This window comes from Salvelinus sp. IW2-2015, linkage group LG20, assembly GCF_002910315.2.
Source record: "Salvelinus sp. IW2-2015 linkage group LG20, ASM291031v2, whole genome shotgun sequence".
Lineage (NCBI taxonomy): Eukaryota > Metazoa > Chordata > Actinopteri > Salmoniformes > Salmonidae > Salvelinus > Salvelinus sp. IW2-2015.
Genome location: NC_036860.1, coordinates 14,673,251 through 14,693,065, shown reverse-complemented (window position 1 = coordinate 14,693,065; position 19,815 = coordinate 14,673,251). Strand labels below are relative to the sequence as shown.

Here is a 19,815-nt window from a genome sequence, read left to right as displayed (position 1 = left end):
TACACGACTCTTCTTAGCAAGTTGCTCTTCTAACAGATCTAGGATCAGATTATCTACCCCCAGGGTTGGGCAGGTTACTTTCTAAATGTAATCCGTTACAGTTACTAGTTACCTGTCCAAAATTGTAATCAGTAACGTACTTTTTGGATTACCCCAAACTCAGTAACATCATCTGATTACATTCCGTTACTTTTAGATTACTTTCCCTTTAAGAGGCATTAGAAGAAGACAAAAATGTATGTTACCAGTTGAACGACATCTATTGCAGGATAAATCAATGTTAAAGTTTATATAGCTGTATATGGATGTTACATTTTACTTTATGGGTTGGTTATGTTGGCTTCTTCAAACCCATTGCCTTCTACTACATATAATAATACGATTAAATTATATCTTTACATTAAAAATAAAAGTCTATCAGCATTCCAGTCATTCCAATAAATGTTATACCCCCTTGATTTTCAAGAATAGGACTTGGAAATGTGGAAGTATAGATTGGTCAAATTGTTTTACCTGCGCATAACCCCAAAACTAAGGATTTATACGCCACCCCTCCTCATTATTTATGATTTTGTTGTCATGGAGGACTGATTGGGCTCATTGATTCGAGGTGAAAAATAAATGCTGCTCTCATGGAATGGCATGCTTTAAGCACTACAGAAAAGTGCTATTTACATGTGAAAAATTATTGCCATATGCTGCATGTGCTATAGGCCTATTGTTTACCTTTTTGTTGGTGCGACTTTGATATCTTGATAATATGCAGCTGTTTAAAGGGCAAATCCACAGATGAAACAATAACAAAACGGACTAAGATTAAGATTATTAATACTCAGATTAATAGACAGAGCTATGGATGCAAGGACTGACCATCCATGATATAAAATTATTGTTTTAACCATGTTATTGGGCTATACAGTGTTTGTTAACATTTACAATGTTTACAAACATTGGAATAAAACAAGCTTATATGTTGGTTTCTCATGGAGTGTGACAGATTAACTAAACTCATGAGCGATTTAAGTTATATTCTTCAAGAATCAATAGATATATATATATATATATATATATAATTTATAAGTCAAATTGATGTAGAAACTACAGATTGCCCCTTTAAGTCTATCAAAAGTGTACAAGTTTGAGCATGCGTCCATTAGGCCTATGGATTTATTTATTTTATCAGCATGAATTAGATTGAGCAATAAAAACTCCGCGTTTATTCCATAGGCTTGGATCCGCACTATGCAGCTGTTGCAAGAGCGCATTTTTCATTGGCTGTCCACTGGTTTCAAAAACAATGATTGGTAGGCAGCTTAAACTTCTTGAATTCAACCATTATTAAATACACATTTAGATTGATGAACAGCCATCCAAAACAACCACAATCCGTAAGGCGCAAATAGACAAATGAGAGAGCAGCAGTGTGATTCACAGTGCGCATGTTACGTGTTGCTTGTCCTATGTTGCGCTGGGTGTGCTCACTGCTCATTGATTGTCTGTATTGTTAGTGTAACTGTTTTTAATAACCTGCCCAGGGACTGCGTTTGAAAATTAGCCGGCTGGCTAAAACCGGCACTTTTACTGAAACGTTGATTAATGTGCACTGTCCCTGTAAAAATTCAAATAAACTCAAACTATGTAGATATCAATAATAAGTGATATCCGTATCGCCGTAGACTACATATGTAAAGACGTCATCATTTCCTAGTCAAAGTTCGTACGACAGATGTAGGCGATCATTACAGGGCTCTCCAACCCTGTTCCTGCCACGCTACTCTCCTGTAGGCTTTCACTCCAATCCCAGTTGGATTCATTGATTAATTTTATAAACCAGCTAATTATTAGAATCAGGTGCGCTAGATTAGGGTTGGAATGAAAACCTAAAGGATGTTAGCTCTCCAGGAACAGGGTTGGAGAGCTCTGCTAAAGAATATGCATCAAGTGCATACTCCAATTGCAACGTCTGCCTATGCCCACATATTGTCACAAGAAAATGTTGTATTTTTAATACCCTCAAACACCAAGTTAGGCATACCTCATTTCAAAATAGGCCATCATCACTGTCAATCGTGAATGCTAATTAGGCCTATTCACGTTTTACCGGTGAAACCGCATCTGCATGCCAATAGTTTAATTGATCTCAATCAGTTTCATGGGAATAGCCTATGCATTTTGATCTTCTTGAATTACTGTTTTCATGAGCGAATTAGAGCAGATGGTGTTATCAAACTATGAGCCTTGTATTTTGTTTCAATCAGCATATATCCTGCCTTGTGGCTCTGTTGAGTTTTGGCGCAATAATTTACATTTACATTTACATTTAAGTCATTTAGCAGACGCTCTTATCCAGAGCGACTTACAAATTGGTGCATTCACCTTATGATATCCAGTGGAACAACCACTTTACAATAGTGCATCTAACTCTTTTAAGGGGGGGGTTAGAAGGATTACTAATGATAATGTTTGTTTTTTTACTATTCAGTTTCAGCTAACCATCTAAAAATCTCATTAGAAATTAGGTGTTTTGGCGTAACAGAGTTGAACAGTAACGTTATAGGCCTACTATGCTATGCTATTAAATTCGCTTCTGTTACGTTACCGTTATGTGATCTTGCGAGACATTGATTAAGCTTTGATCTAACTTTACTAAACGAGCACCATTGTGAGAAGTGATCATCTTCAATTTGTAATAATAATACATGATGAGTAGGAAGCACTATTAGGCGTAGGCAACAGATCGTGATGAGTGTTATTTTAAATTATTAGGGCGCCCTTCGTGGTTGTTAAAGGACAGCGCTAAATAAACTTTTATTTGATTCGCTTRAACACATGGTTGCAGTATACCCTATTACAGAATAAAATAAAACAGAGGTGAACTACCAATTCATATAATTAATTTGCATAGATTTGATCATCAAATCAATTGACCAAGTAGTGAACATAAATCATTACTAGACGACATAGAACTTTGCAGGTGGCCACTGGTTTGGGTGTCCTCCGCAGAACGTGACAGTAACCAAGTGGTCACATCGTTTTCCGTTCCACTGCGCAAGAGGGGTCGGTGAAGTTTTATGAACATCAAGGCAGACATGGTGAATTTAGATTTTTTTTGTTTTACCTTCTGATTGGCCAAATTTGTCAAGCCTCCAAAGGGCTTCCGCAATGCCCACATGTAGCCTATAGTTCTTCACCATTCTCGCCTCCGCCAGAGAGAAGGCAGGGAAGAAACCATCCTTTACCTACCTCTAGGCTGCTAGACGACATATTTATTTGGTTTGTCATTCTATAGTTTTTTATGGAATTTTTGTGATAATTAAATATCATTTATTTAGAATTGATTAGAATAAATTGTCCATGTATTTTCAAATTGAAAAAGGTGAGGCTCGTGCTCCCCCAGCACTACACACTTGTTACAACGTTCCACATAGCATTGAAAAGTCGTTTTGGCGGTTGGGCAATGCAGGCTGTAGCTAGGCATATAAGAACATGTATTTTCCATATTAATGTGGTTATTAATTCAACTCATGAAAATATGTTGTACAAGTGGGTAAGACATCATTTTTAAAATCATACATTTAGGGATCTTGATATGGCTACATTTTGACAGAAATCTAATCATAGAGATAACAGATATAGTTTCATGCATCTTTATGCTACATTGTATTTATATTTGKTTTTCAGACATCTGTGTGTATTATCCTCTATCTCTGTTCACGAGCAATAGCAGGTGCGTAGCCTTCCAAAACAACTTTTTTTAAAAAAGTTTCATGAATATGAATATATTTTCTATGAATTATATGTATTTTCAAATGTGTTTCTTTTAGACCAGCCCTGGTGTCACAATGGCTGTGGTAAGACTTCACTAGTTCTGACTTCACCTCCATCCATTACTCTTCAGTCATCTCATAGCTGTGGTGTGCTACACCAACACAGTTCAGAACGGCAAACATTTAATCTGACAGAGGCTTTCTTTTTCTCTCTCTCTTTTAGAGAACAGCCCCTCTTTCTGGCCCTCCCTTCCCAACTCTCAGTGTGGGGGGGTCAGACAGTCGCCGATCAACATTGATACTAACCAGCTGACCTTTGACCCCAGTCTCCGCAACCTCACCTTCAGTAACATCACTAATCCACACAGCATCAAGTTCCTCACCAACAATGGACACACAGGTAATCTTGTGGTGAATCTCCTTGGTCCTGTACTTATAGTGTGTCTGTAGGACATGTGTTGTCTAGTCTTCTTTAAAGTAATCTCAGTAGCTCAGGACACAGGTATAATTTACTCATTAACAGTTGTTACTGAATACACAATACCATATTAATGTATACTACGGTAAAACGTCCTCCCAGTGAGCTGTGTGTTAGAGGGCCTGATTGAGGTGAAAGGAGGGGGGCTCCCTCATGGCTACACGGCCGTCATGATGCATTTCCACTGGGGAGGCGACTCACTGTGCCACCCAGGCTCTGAGCACACAGTGGACTCAGTCAGATACCCCATGGAGGTGAGATACTGTACTAGAAGAGAGAGAGTGTGTGTGCAGGAGAGGTGTGTGGGTAAAATCACTTGGGAAGCCCCGCCCCCCCCCCCCCCCAAAAGCCATATTACAAACTATGTGTTGTAATAACTGTGTTGTTTGCTCTATAACCTGTTAATTCATATGTCTTGCAACCATGACATATAGGCCTAAAGGCAGAGACAATAAGAAGACAAAGTGGCAGAATAAATTCAACCACACCTTTGTTTTATCACAAAACCTGATAGCAACCTCTGTTCAGTGAAGTCCACAAAGCATATTGCATGTACAGTAAGACAGTTAGTTACATAACCTACAGCTTGGTCAAGCAAGTTAATATTTCTGAAATTTTTGGACCACAAAACAACTATTTAGTTTTTACCAAAGAGAGTTACCACAAGTCACAAAGGAAACAAGAGCTGCCTGCACTATTCCAGCACCATTTAAACTTCAACATGTCAACATCATTAAATCACCTCTAATACAGTGACAACTAAAATATACCAAAAACAATTTAGTCCAATCAATATAAGCTAAATATGATGTGGCTGCCCATGGTTCGGATTTCTCTGTGCGTGTGTGTTTGCGTGCGCGTTTGTGCAAGTAGAAAAACATGTTGACTCACCCAACTTGTAGAGAAACACCAATGCCATCCTCCTTTCTTTCATGTTGACGAAATGGTCTATATCTCTGTCATACAGTACACGCTTACATTTTTTGTTGAACTTCCATCCTCTCAGGCCAGGGGCACAATGTATGAATTAATGGTTGCACCAGAATCGCCGTGATAATCATTGGCCAGTACAGAGAATTAAGTAAAACCACAAGTCCAAATCCCTATCTCCATCCATGGCTAATTTAGCTTTCTCCTCTGAGATACAATCAGCCTCTTGCGAATTGAAGGAAAATGTTGAAACACAGAGACGAAAGCTAAATTATTTTATGCTTTATTTATTTTTTCTTGGTCAAGTTTTTTGGGAAGCCTGGCTTCCCTTGGCATACATGAATACACATCACTGTGTGTGTGTGTGTGTGTGTGTGTGTGTGTGTGTGTGTGTGTGTGTGTCCTATATGATGTGACTCTGTTTGATTTCAGATCCACCTTGTGACACTGAAGGAAGGCTTGACAATGGAGCAGGCTAAGACTGACCCGGAGAGGATAGCAGTGTTTGGATTCTTCATAGATGTACGTCTCTACGTCACAACAGTTCTACACTGATGATGACAATACTATGACAGAGTTATGATTCTTGACTTAGTAATAGGAGTTATGGCAGAATACCTTGTTATCAGAGGAGGCCGGTGGGAGGAGCTATAGGAGGACGGGATCATTGTAATGGCTGTAATGGAATCAATGGAACGGAGTCTAACATGTTGTTACCGTGTGTTTGATGCGTTCCAGACGTTATAAAGAGCCCGTCCTCCTATAGCTCCTCCCACCAGCCTTCACTGCTTGTTATTCATGCTATCATCAACACATTCCATGGATTCCAGGTGACAGGCGACCAATGGCATGTGGAATCCTGGAGGACTTTGACATCATATCTGCTGAATATAACAGAGAAGGGTGAGGAGCAGTGGTGCCAGCTAGCCTTAAAGTACTTATATTCTCTATTTTTATGCCAATGTAGCTAATTTGAATTTGCAGAGACGGAGAGAGCAAGAGCAGAGTGAAACCTCCATTGCTTTTAGGGCACTAACAAAGGGAGAGCTTCCTCCCTTTGGTGGTGATGTTACTAGTATTTTTCATACTACAGCCCTCTCCTTATGTCTCAGGTTCATCAGTTGACATAGTGCAGCCACTATCCATCAGTGATCTGCTAGGAAGTGTGGACCTCACCAAGTTCTACCGCTACCAGGGTTCTCTGACCACCCCCACCTGCGATGAAGTGGTGGTATGGACCGTGTTCGAAGAGCCAATCAAGTTACGGAGAGATCTAGTTAGTGGTAACCTAACATAGCAGGCGTAAAAGAAAAGCCTGAGCGGAGCTGGAAGAAACGGGAAGCATCCGGTTTGAGTCTTCACCTCAGCTTCCTGAAAACCGTATGCTTACGGTTTCTTTCAACCCCGCTGAGGGTGAGTGAGTGGTGGTGGGCTGACTTGTCGATTGGTTGGATTACACTCCAACAAGCGTTCTCCTTAGTAAAATGTATGTCAAATAAAAGATGAGTGTGCAGCTTTATTATATTTTCCTGAGCCATTGAAGAAGCCTAAGGGAGCGGTTGAAATTTACACAATTGTTACCCAGAGGAAAATGGGGGAGGTTCGTGCTTTTTCACTTTCAGTCAGGGGGAGTGTTTCATATGTTTTTATTTAGTCATGGGGAGGGTCATGTAATTTGTAATAGATTAAATGTCATATTGCTCAGTGTTTGAGAATGGGTTGCTTATTTCTCGATGTGTGCCCATTGCTGCCCCTCATCCCTGATTCTCTGCTGGGCGCGCAATATCAAGTACGCCTAGTGTGGTCTCAATCAAGTGATCCATAGCCTATACTATAGGCCTAGGCCAGCGTTTCCCAAACTCGGTCCTGGGGAAAATGTACTGGGAGTGTGTATATAAAACTAGGCTACCACAATCATGAGCCCTGGCCTGCCCTGCTCTTGCTGATGTAAATCATTTTGTGCTGCCTAACCAATGGCGGTGCTGTATACGGTGGCCCTTCATGAAGAAAGTCAAAGGCATCTTCTGCAAAAAAAATTGTATTTGTCCCAAAAATTCTATATCTGTGCGTGCGGACTAGGCCTTCTGATGTCCTGTTGAGAGAGAGAGAGAGCGCGAAGATGAGGACTTCGACTATCCAATTTTTTTATATTCGCCTGTATAGAAATCAAAACATCTCAGATGCTGCAGCATGCGTTGTCATGCTCTGTTGTGGAATTTAAAAAGATTCTGCTCGTCTCCAGTCATGTAAAATGACGTAGAACTGCATGAAATGCGTCTATACAAGGCAATTTTTTATTGGGCCGCAAATAAGATATACTGTATTCATGTAGTGCTTTTACTGAAATGGAGATCTTTTCACCTCTGTCAGCAGTGGTCTGCGAATTCTCAACCTGGCTACTTTGCCATGTAATGCTTACAAAACAAAGAACAGTTTCTAAAACTGCATATCTAAGGCTCTGGTCTGTCCTAGGAGTGAGGGTAAACGGTAAGCATGTTCTCTGCTATCCACTGCAGTATGTTACTTTTTGGGTGACCAACAAAATTCAAGTAGAAATGTTAGCTGTAGATCTGCCATTCTCAGTGAAAGCAAGTCTAAGAAGCGGTAGATCTGTTCTGTTTGCTATTTCTATGCTTCCTGTTCTTAAGTTTAATCTTTGCGTCTTTTACATTAGGTTTGGTACACCAGCTTCAAACAGCTGAAAATACAATACTTTTGGTTATGGAAAATACACTGTATGTGGACACCCATTCAGATGAGTGGATTCGGCTATATCAGCATCACCCGTTGCTGGTGTATAAAATCAAGCACACAGCCATGCAATCTCCATAGACAAAACATTGGCAGTAGAACGGCCTTACTGAAGAGCTCAGTGACTTTCAACTTGGCACCGTCATAGGATGCCACCTTTCCAACAAGTCAGTTCGTCAAATTCCTGCCCTGCTTGAGCTGCCCGGGTCAACTGTAAGTGCTGTTATTGTGAAGTGGAAACAACTAGGAGCAACAATGGCTCAGCCGCTAAGTGGTAGGCCACACAAGCTCACAGAACGGGACCACAGAGTGCTGAGCTCGTAGCACGTAAAAATCATCTGTCCTCGGTTGCAACACTCACGGCCAAGTTCCAAACTGCCTCTGAACTGTTTGTCGGGAGCTTCATGAAAGGGGTTTCCATGGCCGGGCAGCCACACACAACCCTAAGATCACCATGCGCAATGCCAAGCGTCYGCTGGATTGGTGTAAATCTCGCCACCATTGGACTCTGGAGCAGTGGAAACGCATTCTCTGGATTGATGAATCACACTTCATCATTTGGCAGTCCGACAGACAAATCTGGGATGCCAGGAGAACGCTACCTGCCCCAATGCATAGTGCCAACTAAAATTTGGAGGAATAATGGTCTGGGGCTGTGGTTTGGGCTAGGCCCCTTAGTTCCAGTGAAGTAAAATCTTAACGCTACAGCATACAATGTCATTCTAGACGATTCTGTGCTTCCAACTTCATGGCAACAGTTTGGGGAAGGCACTTTACTGTTTCAGCATGACAATGCCCCTGTGCACAAAGCGATGTCCATACAGAAATGGTTTGTCGAGATCGGTGTGGAAGAAATTGACTGACCTGCAGAGCCCCAAACTCAACCCCATGGAATACGTTTGGGATGAATTGAAATTCCGACAGCGAGCCAGGCCTAATCACCCAACATCAGTGCCCTCACTAATGCTCGTGGCTGAATTGAAGCAAGTCCCCCAGCAATGTTCCAACATCTAGTGGAAAGCATTCCTAGAAGAGAGGAGGCTGTTACAGCAGCAAAGGGGGGGAACCAACTCCATATTAATGCCCATGATTTTTGGAATGAGATGTTCGACAAGCAGGTGTCCACATACTTTTGGTAATGTAGTGTATATTTCACAGGGATTTAGATGGTACTATGATTGCCTACATTGCTTGTTTCGTCACTGAAATTAAGCAACTATTAGAATGTTTGCAACCAGGAAATGGCGGAGCAATTTCTGCATAGTGCACTTCTTAATTATTTGGGGTGTAGGGGAGGGTCACTTTTTTCAAACATTCAGGGAGGGTCAGGTAAAATTATATTTTACTGAAGTGAGGGCCATCCATTTTTATTTCAGACGACGATTTTCTCCAGGTATCCCTCATAAATAATGTACAGTGCCTAAGCTAATCCTTTCATACCCCTGTCCCACTCTCAGGTGGAGCTGTTTCCTAAAACCCTGAAGTACAGAGACATCTACCGGCCAGTGCAGCGCCTCAACGGGCGCCCCATCTACGCTTCCCCCGGGGTGTCAGTGTCCCCACTGGGCCCCGTTAGCAGCGGCCAGACTTCCAGCAGAGGGGCTCTCTCGCCCGGCCTATTACTACTGCTACTACTGGGCTGGGGGGTGAGGCTGGACACCCAGGGGAGGGGAGGTATGCATAAATAAGGGGTGGAGGGAAAGCAGGAGGGGAAAAAGGAAGAGGGTGGGGAAAATAAGTTGAAGTGTTTGATACTCAAGGGAGGTCAATTTCAGCCGATTTCTGTCAATAATAAATGTGCTGTATGTTCCCTCAGACAAATGTGCCCTGTCATTAGTATCTTATGCAGCAAAAAGAATGCTTCAGCGTAAACTAAACAACTGCCCACTGATGACAACAATTCAAACGGCAATAGGAAAGACAGGACACACCGGTTCACTTACGTGCCAGACAATGCAAAGCTTTATTTGAGGTGTGTCGAGAATGTAAATGGAGGTACAGACATAGTTGTTCTTATTTCCTCCTTTGTCCCTTTGTCATAGAGCAGCACCCTCTCTCTCCACCTCTCCCACACTCTGATGGAAGCCTCTCCCACCAGCCATGTGAGCTCTGCCACGGGGGGAGTTGGCACCTCCCCTGCTTCGCTGACCTCGCCCGTCCCAGTAGCGATGGTACCTGCCCCCCCGAGCATCCCATTGGTCCGTTCCTCTGAAATACCTCTCTTGCCATTGGTCAGGCTGTTGCGCTGAACCACGAGTGCCCCTCCTCCTTCCCCTCTCTTTATGGCCTCGCCCAGGCTCCATTTCCATGCCGTTGCTAGGTGGGATGTCCATTTTAGAAGTGTCCAGGCTTGATTTGCTTATTGGCTGACCATCTTTAGGAACTGGAGCCTCTTGTTGGCCTAGCTCCGTACATCCCTCCCCTTCTTCCTTCTCTAATTGGCTTAACTGTGCTTGTCCCAGTTCCGGGTGGCTAGAGTTCTCCTGAAGTCTGGCTTTGATCGGTGCGTCGTGAGAGTTGGCAGGAGGAGCACTGTGGAAGTTGTCATGTTTCTCTGAGGACAGGGAGAGTTTGTCCAGATGGTCAGTGGGGGGGACAGGTGTCCCTGGGTGGGTGTGGGGCCTGCCTCTCCCTCCCCTCCTCAGGCCCCTGAAGTGACCCTGTGGCCCTTGGTGCCAGTACTGGTGACCTGTCCTTCCCCTGCGATGCGAGTGGCCAGCGTGCTGCAGCTTTGGTGCTGTAATCTGATTGGTGGAGGCAGGGGGAAGGGAGGGCAGTGATTGGCTAGGAGAGGTATTCCCGTCAGCGCTGACGTTGTCCGAGTCGGGAGGCGGCTGTGAAAAACAAGTCGCAACATTGTTTAATTTAGATACATTATCAGGAAAGTGCGCGCTCACGCACACACACTTCAGCTAATATTGTTTGCTAAGCCCCTCCTTGCTTCCTTACCTCATTAATATGTATGAGGAAGCGGTTAGACTCCGCCTCTGTGTCAATAATCCCACCTTTTGCTTTCTGACGCTCCAAAAGGTTCTGGAGGTCAGCCCACTTCTGCCTGAACTCCACCCCCATCACCGTTCCCTCCAGCTGAGTGAAGTAGAGGTCAGCACAAATAGAGGTATTTGCAATAGCAGCCACTATAATTGAAGGTGTTGTGTCCCTCAAGTGGTGTGGTTGAAATTGCAAGACAAAATATGACAGTACTGTGGAGGAAAAAAGAACAACTACAAGAAGCAACATAGCAGTACAGTGTGCTGTCAGTGTGTGCAGTTGTGTCTTTACCTTTGGAAAGCTAGGGGCGGGATTGGACAGGAGCTCGTCAACGTTGTAAGTCAGAGGTTCTCTACACACGGGACACACAACGGTTAGCTCCTACAGGGGGAGGGAGAAAGAACCGCCAGTCAAAATGACCACTAAGTGAATCACAGTAAAATCTCCAGGAATATAGAAAAATAAAATAATACATTGACATCCCCCTCCCCAAAAAATGCAGTTTCACTTCAGGAACTCCCAGTCAATTATACTGCTGCATATGGATACTTGATCTCACCTCATCGTCGGTCCTCTCCCGTGTCTTGTCCTGCTCCAGCTCCTTCTCCCTTTCCTCGAGCTCAGTCTCGGAGTGGGTGATGTAGCGGCCTAGGCAGTGGGAGTGGAAGTAGTGGTAGCATCTGGTCTTGGTGAACGCCTCCCCATCCTGGGACAGACCAGAAAGACAAGGGAGGACAAGGTTTACATCACACACACTGCTGCGGTCCCATTTTGTGTCCACTTGCTCACTCCCCCTCACAGATTTCAAAAGCATTGGATTGGTGTTAACATGGGCTACAGAGAGTTTCAAACAGGAAGACTAGTCTTATGTGGACTAATGGAAATACTAATTAAAACAGATCACCTTAAACCCGTAAAGGCAGATGACGCAGTTCCCATGGGGAATATTGCTCTCCGTCAGGATCTCTTTGGCTTTCTGAGAGAGACAGAGAAAAGAGGGACCGAGTCAGGTACTTGATATTCATCTCTATTTATACATTCCTAAATTTAATATATATATTATTATTTTTTATCAGGACAAAGGGAATCCTTGATCCACAGTTCTAATTATAATATCACAAATACAGTTCTTAAATTACTGTAGTCTCCAACTAAGAGATTTCAAATAAGAACAGAGAGAATGAGAGAAACGGGGAGAAAGAAAGAGAACTGGCCTCAATGAGCTGGTACAACACAGGGGAACCCAGGCAGGACTCCGCCTCTGTCTGCAGACATTTCTGCACACTGGGAGAGAGAGAAATCTTGGAGCAATACAAGCAACAGGGGACATAAACAAAATTAAACTACCCTTCATCAGAGCAGACTACAATGAACCTAAGATGGAGGACAACAGATTTACTCTCGTTACCTGCACAGCTTGTCATCAGAAAGACCCCGAGGGTTGTGGATGGAAATGGAGGGAGGAGAGGAGGGATACTTAAGAAGAGAAAGAGAGATCAGTGTATAACATTTGGAAGTGGCATGTCCTGAGAATGAAATGGCCAGGGCAGGGTTCTAAGGACAGGAAATTATGAAAGCACGAGGAAAAACTTCCACAATGACAGGAAGTGTTGTCGCTACATGGAGGGCTGTCTCAAATCTCACACAGGGACCCCTCAACTCTGGTCCTGGAGAGCTACTGGGTAAGCAGGTGTTTGTTACATCCCTGCACCAATACACAAAAGTGTACACACCTTGTAGGTAGCTCTCCAGGAGAAGGGAAAGCCAGTATATTTAGGGAAAACACCATTTAAAAAAAAWATATATATATATATATWTTTTTTTAAATGCATGACCTAAGCCAGGGGACGGGGAATCATTGTTTCCAATCAAATGGATTGCAAAGGACAAGGAAGAAGGGAATATGAGCATACCTGCAAGTCGAGTGTCAAAGTTAGGGTGAGTCGCACAAACTGAGAGAGGGAATCTTCACCCGTGGAGGGATATAGAACCAAACTCACCTCCCATCCCCTATAAGAGAGCGCAACAGAGAATGTCAATTAAACACACGCACCCACTTCGAAGCCCGAAGTCTATCAGCTATTCATCTAGTCTTATCCGTTGGCCGGGGGAGGCTAATCAGTCATAGTTATAGTAAAACACCCGGGATAGAAAAGAGAGCAGAAAGAGATGTCTGTTTAAGTGAGCAGTTGGGAGGACAGGATGTTGAATACAGAGGGGGGAACGCAACAATCAGCTGAGTATGATGCAACAGACCTGCAATATCACTCTCTGGTCCAGCCTCGTGACGCGACAAAAAACATAGCTAACTAGCACAACGCACACCCGGATACAATGGCGTGTGGTGTTTGTGTGCCTATAGTATTATAGTCTGGTCACAGATCTGTACTGTATGTGCTTAAGGTGAACCAAGTTACTTTGTCATTTGTTGCTATGCCACACAAGGGCACAAACAGATCTGCAACCAGGCTACAGCTGGTATTTATATAGATTCATGAGTCAGCAAAATCCTGCTACCATCAGTGATGTCTTAGTGGTGTTCTGGGGCATGGGTTATCATCAAACTGAGTGGCTCACCCATCTCTCCTGTTAATCTGCAGCTCATCCAGATAGATGGACTGGAGAACCTCAATCTCAGACAGCACACTGTAGAGAGGGGATGTAGCCAATGTCAATGAGTGACGCAACAATCTGGACGTTACTGCAGAAATGGCTTGAACTGTAACGCATTAACTTACTGCAGAGCAGGATCATTAACTAGCTAAACCAAATGTAAAAATGTAGAACCTGCATAGCTCAGTTAATCATGCGTAGTAAATTATCAAGCTAGCTATAAAATGACAGCAGGGTCGTTTAACCTCACAAAGCACACGAAAGAGGATTAACACCCACCATCTCAGATTGTTCAGAAATGATTTTGTTCGAAATATAATTTGATCTCTGAAAAACTAAAGTAATTGATTGCACCCAAATTGGCTATTTTAATTTATAGGATTCATATAATAATCGAACACCTGATTTGGACCAAACCTTTTTCCAACAATGAGTATATAGTATTAGTTCTCTGAATGACATGTAGTATTTTTCTGCGGTTCAGAGTATTGTTTCTTCATCCTATGTAATGTATTCCCAGTGAATTTGGTGATGGTCTTCAAAACCCTGTTCAGAGAAATAAGTAATTAAAGTTGTTAGGTTTATGTTCCATCCTACAGCATCAGGTTCTGACCACTAGACGGTGGGGTTCGAGACGTTTTATAAGAACCCTCCCATGCTTCGGTTGTTGTCCACTAACTTAGTATTTGTCATTGAGCTACATAAAATACTCCATAAAGTCAAAGTGAAAAGACAAAATGTAATAACTCAAATTGCCGTCGCATAAGTATTCCCCCAATTTGTTTATACAAGCCTAAATTAATTCAGAAGTAAAATTTGGCTGAACAAATAACATAAGTTAGATGGACTCACTGTGTGTGAAATTGGTGTTGACATGATTTTTGAATAACTACCCCTTCCTCTGTCCCTCACACACAACATCTCCCTCAGTCAAGTATTGAATTTCAGTACAGATTCAACTAAAGAACAGGGAGCTTTTCGAAAGCCTCATAATTAAGGGCAGTGATTGGTAGATAAAGCAGCCATTGAATATATCCTTAAGCATGGTCAAGTTAATAATTATGCTGTGGATGATGTATTAAACTACCCAGACACAAAGATGCAGACATACTTCTGAACTGAACGTACTCGGTAGTTGCTTGAAAATCTATGGCAAGACTTGAAAATTGCTGTCAAGCCATGATACCCAACACCTTGACAGAGCATGAAGAATTTTGATTTAACTAGGCAAGTCTGTTAAGAACAAATTCTTATTTACAATGACGGCCTACTCCGGACGATGCTGGGCCAATTGTGCTATACCCAATGGGACTCCCAATCACGGCCGGATGTGATACAGCCTTATGAGACTAACCCAAGAAGACTCACAGGCGTAATCGTAAGTTGTTTCTAACTTTGACTCAGGGGGGTGAATACCTATTTAATTAAAGTGTAAGTGTTTCATTTTTCATTCATCATTTTAAAAAAAATGAATTTTTCTTCCACTTTGACAGAGTACTTTGCGTAGATCGTTGACAAATGACAATTAAACCATTTTAATCCCACTTTGTAACAAAATAAAATGTGAAGAAATCCAAGGGCGTGTAGACTTTCTGTTAGGCACTGTCCCATTGACTTGCATTGGATTTGTGTCACAAATCCTAAAACGTTAGCATTTGAAACAGTGGCCAGGTAAACAAAAGCATGGGTTGCTGTCATACCTTGTCCATAAACCACTTACAGGGTAAGGAAACCAATGTAATTGTGATTTTGATTAACTATCCCTTTAACATTGAGGGGCTGTTTAAAAAGAAATAAGCATCACCTACTAGCAGGAACACCACCATCTAGTGGTAAGAACCTGGTAATATCAGAATTAGGATAGGACATAAACCTAACAATTTCAATTACTAATTTCTCTGAACAGGAGGAGAAAAATAAAAATCAACTAATTCTATGAGAAAACATTACATAAGACAAAGAAACAATACTCCGAGTCGCAGCTCCATACTACTTGTCACTCGTTGTTGCGGTGGGTTTGGTACGAGGGGTCCATGGCTGGCGTTTGACCATTTCCTTGGATTCGTCATGACTTACTCATTGTTAGAAAAAAGTACGGTCAAAACCGTTTGTTAGGTACTATATTTATTGGATATTATGAATCCCATACATTTAAATTGCCAATTTGGGTGTAATCAATCTTGTTAATTGCTCAGATCAATTACATTTCAGAAAAGCAATGTGTCAGGAATGCTAGTGTTATCGGTTTCTAACTACGGAAATTATTTCAGAACAATCTGAGATGGTGGGTGTCATGGCTTGCTGAAATGACATGGAACGACGTATCACTGAACCAGAATTTGGTCGATTCTCCTCGCCACGTTCAACGTCTCCTTTAAGGCCAGATTCTGGTTCAAGCCGATATAAACTTTGTGTATTTTCCTAAATGGATGTCAGCTAACTAGCACTGGATGTAATGTAATCTCTTTGGTAAATTACAATGTTGAACAAACAGCTTGCTTGCAAGAGCCTTTTCGTATGATCACAACATGCATCATACCCTGCATGGCATCACCCCCTGCACTCAGCTGTGTCGTTTAGTTAACTGAGTGTAGCTAGCCAGCTAGCCGCCGGAGCTAGCGACACATAGCTTGCAAACCACAATCTACAACGTACATATCATTTGAAGATATGTTTTCAATTAAATGGTACTGAATATGAATGAACGTATTATACAGGTATTTGACACATAATCTCTACCTACACGCTCTCATCAACAAACTCACTCGCTTTCAGCTGCCATCTTCGTTCTGCCGACCGGGACTACTTCTTCTTCTATGGTTTATTGGCGATGGCACATTTTAAATGTGTACCCCGCCACCTACTGTGTGGGATGGAAACAGGATTACCAAAAATTGAACTAAATACCCCCCCCAAAAACTTCCAAATGACCCAAAAAATGTACTAATAAACTAAATCAAACAACATCTCTGTTAAAAAAATAAAACAGATCTGATCCCTACACAGGCTCAAGGGGAACCTGGGAGGGCGGGTCTTCCAGCACCAGTACCCCTTGCAAGTCTTTAGATGTAAAATCCTTAAATCCCCCAAACTTTTCTGCCACAGCCACAAAAATGTCCAGTTTCTTAGACTTCTTTGAGACTTGTGCCATACAGTTTATAACTGTGGCAATGAATGCCACAAAATCCACTTTTTTATAACACAACAGGGTGTCTTTTGACTGGCAGCAAACATTTACTACAGGCTGTGGTGCATCCACTACCATATCTTCACTAGCATCACTTGTTTTCTCAATTATTTTTGCCACCTCAATCTCCTTCACTCTTACAGAGCACTCCAGGAACACTGTTCTTTCCCACCTGGACAAAATGAACACCTATGTGAGAATGCTGTTCATTGACTACATCTCAGCGTTCAACACCATAGTGCCCATGAAGCTCATCACTAAGCTAAGGACCCTGGGACTAAACACCTCCCTCTGTAACTGGATCCTGGACTTCCTGACGGGCCGCCCCCAGGTAGTAAGGGTAGGCAACAACACATCTGCCATGCTGATCCTCATTATGGACATCCGATATGGGGTTGCTCGATTAAAAAGAACAAATCTCAAGGTTGTGATGGATTAACCTCTGAATTTGACAAAACCTTCTCTGAAAAAATAGCACAATTTTTACTTGAAGCCTTTAAGGAGGCTATAAAGAAGGGAGAACTACCTGCCTCTCTGAAGCAAGGGGTTATTACTCTCATACCTAAACCACACAAGGATCTCTTAATTATTGATCATTGCTGTCCAATCACACTCCTAAATGACGATTACAAAATGATACCCTAAATCTTTGTGAAAAGGTTAAAGATATGCTTGAATGATCTGATTGATGAATGTCAATCAGGATTTATGAAAGGGCACCATATATCTAATAATCTAAGGCTAGTGTTAGATTTGGAGTATTGTGATCTATTGGATGACTTCCCTGTTACCTGATTTTTTAATTTTCAGAAAGCATTTGATACCGTAAGTTACAATTTTATCTTTGATTGTCTTAAGCATTTGAAGTTTGGTAATTTTTTTGTTGATGGTAACTCTGTATAATGGTGGCAATAGCTGTGTCAAACTCTGTCATGGAATATCCTCAACGTTTAACATTTACAAAGGAATACGACAAGGTTGTCCAATCTCACCTTTTTTATTTTTGTTAGTATCTCAAACCTTATGCTCATTAGTTTATCAAAGTAAATTTGAAGGTATTACATTCCAGGCCAGAGAGATCAAGATATCCTAACTGGTGGATGACACCTCATCTTTTGATGTGACACCACATCTTTTGAAAGATGTCACAAGCTAGATTAGCATTGGATATCGTGAAGCTGTTCTTCAAAATCTCAGGTCTGGATTTAAATCTTTCCAAATGTGAGATGTTTGTTCTGAAAGGAGCTGTCAATCCAGCAGATTGTAACATCTCTGAAAAAGATACTGTAACCTGCCTTGGTGTAAAGATTTCTTTAATTAGATATGTCAACTGGGTTAAAAGGTACTTAAAAAATCCTCATAGTTTCTGGAATATTGTACCTCATTTTGTTTTTCAGAAGCTCGGAGGGCTTAATTTTTTACTACAATGTCCCTATATTGTGGGTAAACTTCCTGTGGAATTGGCAGCTTTTCACAAGCAGGTTTTAATTGTGTTTTGCTGTATAAACACAACTTTTCACCTCATCATCCGGACAGCTGAAGAAGTTCTGTGTTTGCACAACCAAAGAATTTCTATACAAACTGTCAGAAACCATCTCAGGGAAGCTCATCTGTTTGCTCGTCGTCCTCACCAGGCTCTTGACGTGACTGGAGTTCTGCGTCGTAACCGACTTCAGTGGGCAAATGCTCACATTTGATGGCCACTGGCATGCTGGAGAAGTGTGCTCTTCACGGATTAATCCCAGATTCAATTGTACCGGGCAGATGTATAACGTTGGTTTCCCATGCTTGTTCAATGAACCATAAACAATTAATGAACATGCACCTGTAGAACGGTCGCTAAGACAGGTCACAGTTATGAAAACTTAGGACACTAAAGAGGCCTTTCTACTGACTCTGAAAAACACCAAAAGAAAGATGCCCAGGGTCCTTGCTCATCTGCGTGAATGTGCCTTAGACATACTGCAAGGAGGCATGAGGACTGCAGATGTGGCCAGGGCAATAAATTGCAATGTCCATACTGTGAGACGCCTAAGACAGCGCTACAGGGAGACAGGACGGACAGCTGATTGTCCTTACAGTGGCATCCGAAATTCACAATTGCGGGACAGGCACAAGATGGCAACAATAACTGCCTGAGTTACACCATGCATGAACGCACAATCCCTCCATCAGTGCTCAGACTGTGCGCAATAGGCTAAGAGGCTGCACTGAGGGTGTGTAGGCCTGTTGTAAGGCAGGTCCTCACCGGACATCACCGGCAACAACGTCACCTATGAGCACAAACCCACCATCGCTGGCGTCAGACAGGACTGGCAAAAAGTGCTCTTACACCGAGGCGTTACACCGAGGCCTGTACTCTGTCGCGGGATCGATTTGGAGGTGGAGAGTCGTTCATGGTCTGAGGACGACCATGTCTCGTCAGTCACTGGTACAGAAATGGTTGAGAAACGCTGTACTGTACTGCCAATGTTTTGTCAGCACTACTGCCTGTGTCTAAGTAGGGTGTGTATGGGAGGTGAGTTGGCGCCGCTTGCAATGATGTGGACTGGTGTGGATAAAATGCCAGTCCGCCCCTAGCTCAAATTATTGGTCTGGCTATCTCTGGCCTCTCCATGCACGCAAAACCTTCGTAGCAGGTTAGGAGAGCATTTTCACTTACCCAAACACTTTTTCTAACCTTAACCCCAGTCTCCTAACCTGCTGCGTAAAAGTAATTTCCGTATAAAAGTGGCGTGAAAAGAGTGTTTCTCAAACCGCTTGAGCAGCCAGGGATGCAGTCAAGATAATTGAGTAAATAGTTACTGAACATTGGCGTTAGAGGCACAAAATGCATCATTGTGTAAAAAAAGAAACCAATTACCAGTCTTGCATTCATATTTTGCATCACCTATGGCTTTGTAAATAAACTTCTGGTATAGTAACCCAAAGGCCAGCAGATGACAATATCGAGTCGTTTCATTTTACCGTCCAAATGGAATGTTTTCAGGCTGCAAAAGTGTCGACTTCCTCCTTAACTTGATTTAAGGTGGGGAAAAACGGGGAAAATATGCGTACTTTCTTTATGAAACAGCATTTTCCACCACCAATCTAGGGTG

At 42.4% G+C, this 19,815-nt stretch overlaps 1 protein-coding gene across 3 annotated transcripts; it reads right to left on the bottom strand.

The window, feature by feature from the left end:
* Window positions 1-9,860: 9,860 nt before the first annotated feature.
* On the bottom strand, window positions 9,861-16,390 carry rnf25 (ring finger protein 25). Of its 3 annotated transcripts, XM_024013520.2 has the most exons (10): window positions 16,296-16,390; window positions 13,495-13,563; window positions 12,831-12,927; window positions 12,326-12,393; window positions 12,132-12,201; window positions 11,822-11,893; window positions 11,477-11,623; window positions 11,209-11,298; window positions 10,876-11,013; window positions 9,861-10,760 (listed from the first exon to the last, which is right to left on the bottom strand). In XM_024013520.2, the coding sequence occupies exons 1-10, from the start codon at window positions 16,310-16,312 to the stop codon at window positions 9,963-9,965; spliced, it is 1,566 nt and encodes a 521-aa protein (XP_023869288.1). In that variant the 5' UTR covers window positions 16,313-16,390; the 3' UTR covers window positions 9,861-9,962. The 3 variants fall into 3 exon arrangements, with proteins under 3 accessions (XP_023869288.1, XP_070305915.1, XP_023869289.1); XM_070449814.1 differs by lacking the exon at window positions 10,876-11,013; XM_024013521.1 differs by lacking the exon at window positions 13,495-13,563 and having other exon boundaries at window positions 16,296-16,327.
* Window positions 16,391-19,815: the final 3,425 nt, after the last annotated feature.

Excerpts from the sequence above, each read along its gene's own strand:
- rnf25 (XM_024013520.2), bottom strand. Across the intron at positions 12,394-12,830 it reads CTTTGACACTCGACTTGCAG|TATCCCTCCTCTCCTCCCTC; the intron begins GTATGCTCATAT and ends TCTCTTCTTAAG. Across the intron at positions 12,202-12,325 it reads TCTGATGACAAGCTGTGCAG|TGTGCAGAAATGTCTGCAGA; the intron begins GTAACGAGAGTA and ends TCTCTCTCCCAG.